At 49.5% G+C, this 3,330-nt stretch overlaps 1 protein-coding gene across 1 annotated transcript in view; it reads left to right on the top strand.

The window, feature by feature from the left end:
- The first annotated feature begins 427 nt into the window (after positions 1 to 427).
- Positions 428 to 3,330, top strand: part of Ankrd54 (ankyrin repeat domain 54) — a 10,710-nt gene continuing 7,807 nt past the window's right edge. Inside the window, exons 1-2 of the mRNA XM_021182729.2 lie at positions 428 to 860; positions 2,133 to 2,180. Of these exons, the coding sequence (XP_021038388.1) occupies positions 536 to 860; positions 2,133 to 2,180 (373 nt within the window). The 5' untranslated portion in view covers positions 428 to 535. The remainder of the gene's footprint in view (positions 861 to 2,132; positions 2,181 to 3,330) is intronic.

Here is a 3,330-nt window from a genome sequence, read left to right as displayed (position 1 = left end):
TTTTTTTTTTTTTTTTTTTTTTTTTTTTTTTTTTTTTTTTTTGAGTTCATTGACTCAAAACACACCTACACGAGAGTAGTTCGGGTTTTTTCACTTTCCTTTCCGATTGGCTGGAGACCTTCTTACCTTGATTGGCTAAAGCATTTGCCATTCATCTTTCCGGAGTTATCACAGGAAGAAAAGGAAGAAAGGAGTGTCCTGAACGCAGCTATTTTATTGGCTCTGGTAGTAACACCGCTTCGTGCAAAAGCAATCCTAATCTGTGATTGGCTCTTTTGCCCGCCAGTCATACTACCGAAAACCAGTGTTCGCCTTGTAGTCTGCCTTCCTTACCTGATTGCCTGTGCTGTGAAGGCTGTGCGAACTCTGATTGGTCCGTTGCTCTGGCGCGGTCCGACCCGCCCGCAGTCTGTTGCTGTGGTTGCAGGCCCCGCCCGTCCGTTCGCTGACAGCGAGGCTTCTCCTGGAGGGAAGTGGGTCCGTTGGTCGGTTCGGAGCGAGGCTGGCGCTGCCAGGCCCGCGCCTAGCCGTTGCCATGGCAGCCACCGGCGGGGGCGCGGACGACGAGTCGCGATCAGGCCGCTCGAGCTCGGACGGCGAGTGCGCGGTGGCGCCGGAGCCTTTGGCGGAAGCCGGAGGCCTGGTGTCTTTCGCGGACTTCGGCGTTTCGCTGGGCAGCGGCGCCGGCCTCCCGGGCCGGGCGGTGGGCAGGGCCCAGTCCTCGCTGCGCTACCTCCAGGTCCTGTGGCAGCAGGACGTCGAGCCTCGCGACGAACTGCGTTGCAAGATTCCCGCCGGGCGGTTGAGGCGTGCCGCCAGGCCCCACCGTCGGCTCGGGCCCACGGGCAAGGAGGTGCACGGTGAGCTCCGCCAGGAACCCTGGGGTTGCTTGTGAGTGATCTTAGTGATCGCAGTGGTTTGAGCTGCGGAGGACCGTGGCTTCATCCACTTGTTCATCCCTGAATAAAAACTTTACACTCCCGAGGGTGGTTATTAGACAATAATGTGGGACAATGGAGAATACTTTTATAAGTAAAGGAGGGAGCCCAGAGCCAACTTGTGTGAATGCACAGATCTGAATCAGACTGCCCCACACTTGGCTCGTAAGCAACCTATAGTCACTTAGGGTCTCGGTTTTCTATTGTAGAATGGTACACTACCAGCCTTACTAGGGTGTTAAAAATTAGGCAGGGTTCTGAACATATATTCTTCTCTTTCGAGGGGCCAAACACTTGTTTGATACATTTATTTATTTATTTATTTATTTATTGGTCTTTCCAGACAGGGTTTCTCTGTGTAGCCCTGGCTGTCCTGGAACTCACTCTGTAGACCAGGCTGGCCTCGAACTCAGAAATTCGCCAGCCTCTGCCTCCCAAGTGCTGGGAATAAAGGCGTGCACCACCACAGCCTGGCAAGAATGGAAAGTTTTAAGGTTTCTTTTTACACCTAACAACGTTTGACCTGGTATACTGGTGTTATAAAAATTAAAAGAGAATTTCAAACAAAACAAAACTGGTATATTGGACATGCAATTGTTATATCTAGTTTGCAACTTTTTGGGTTACTTTCTAACAGCTAAGGTATTGCTTCCTGTTAGTTCTCAAATAGAGGCAATGTCTTTGAAAGGGGGAAGGTTTCTGCTTAGGAATTATCAAGTTTGGTAAGTTGTTTAGGAGTGACCCGCTTTGAAGTCAAATCATAAGAGGTTGACTGTGATCAGCTCAGAAAGTACTAAATAAACCCTCATGTCCTTTCTGTCTTAAAAAAAATTAATCTCAAATTTCGTTATAACAGCTTGGAGCTGACAGGACAGTTCAGCCTTGTATTATAGATAATAGACTGAGACCCAGGATAAGTAACTGGCTTGCTCAAGGTCAACAGCTACCACAAGTGGCAGCAATTAGATCTGGCTCCAGAAGTCACATTTGCTACAGAAAGTGGCCTCTCCGTGGCCCTGATCCAGTTTCTCCTTGTTGCTGGGCCAGTATGTTCTATCCGGACACCTTTGCTTCAGCACTGCCGGGACTGAAGGTGGAGCTAAGGAGAGGCTAGGGAGCCATGCACCTTCTGTTTTGTTCTGGTTTTTGTTTTGTTTTGGTTTGGTTTTTAAACTGTCATTTCTCTCTCTATAGCTCTGAAGAGGCTGAGGGACTCTGCCAATGCCAATGACGTAGAAACAGGTGAGTGTGCCCAGGCAGACCTATGGGCGGATGGGGAAGGAAAAAGCCAAGCCCTACGTCCCTGGGCTGTCAGCCAGCTCGCCCTCACTCCCCTGGAGCAGGCTCACTACACTTACTCCTTGACTCTGAAGTCACCGTGCAAAATGGAAGCATGGTACTAGCCTTCACCATGCTCCCCTATCACTCGGAGTTTTCCTGGTTGGTGTCATAGTGTTTATCACTCTGTGTGCTTCCTTATCCTAGCAACCATGTCTGCCTGTCTGTTTTGTTTTTTTGTTTTTTTAACCCCCTGGGACTCAGCATAGCCCTCAGCAAAGAGCAAGCGCCCATTTTGGAACTTGTGGCTCCCAGGAATGAACCCGCCACCTTGACTGACAAGTGGCAACCCTGGCTGCTCAGTAGCTGGTCCTTAGACCTGTTGGTTTTTGTTTTGTTTTGTTTTGTTTTCCCAAGATAGGGTCTATTTGTGTAGCCCTGGCTGTCCTGGAACTCACTCTGTAGACCAGGCTGGCCTCGAACTCAGAGATCTGCCTGCCTCCTGAGTGCTGTTTTAGACCTGTTATTAACAGGGCACCTGAGAATCATAGGTGGGGCTCCCTTCAGGACACTGAGACTGGCTTTCTATTGATGCTTCTAAGCATTCCCTAATTGAGGTACAGCATCAGACGTACCAGGACTACTTCTAGGACAAATGCTACTGCTACTGACAATGCCTCCCATGTGTCAGGGGAAATGGGGTGCTAGTTTACTGTGGCTGCTGTATTGTCAGACTTCTGTCACTGACTATTTAGCCTGTGAGAGCTCTTTCTTGGCTCATAATTTCAGGTCTTTTAGTCCTCACGGTTTTTTCCTCTAATCGTACCTCACCATGGTGGAGTACGCCCTCAGTCCCAGCCCTAGGGAGACACAGTTGGATCATAAATTAAAGCCAGTCGAGTCTACATAACCTCTAAGTCGGCCTGGGATAGAGAGGGAGATAAAAATAACAGGTTTGGGGGGCTGGCGAGATGGCTCAGTGGTTAAGAGCAGTGACTGCTCTTCCGAAGGTCCCGAGTTCAAATCCCAGCAACCACATGGTGGCTCACAACCATCCGTAATGAAATCTGATGCCCTCTTCTGGAATGTCTGAAGACAGCTACAGTGTACTTAC

This window comes from Mus caroli, chromosome 15 (assembly GCF_900094665.2).
Source record: "Mus caroli chromosome 15, CAROLI_EIJ_v1.1, whole genome shotgun sequence".
NCBI classification, from domain to species: domain Eukaryota; kingdom Metazoa; phylum Chordata; class Mammalia; order Rodentia; family Muridae; genus Mus; species Mus caroli.
Note: the sequence above shows the minus strand (reverse complement) of the source record. Positions and strands in the feature narration are given on the sequence as shown.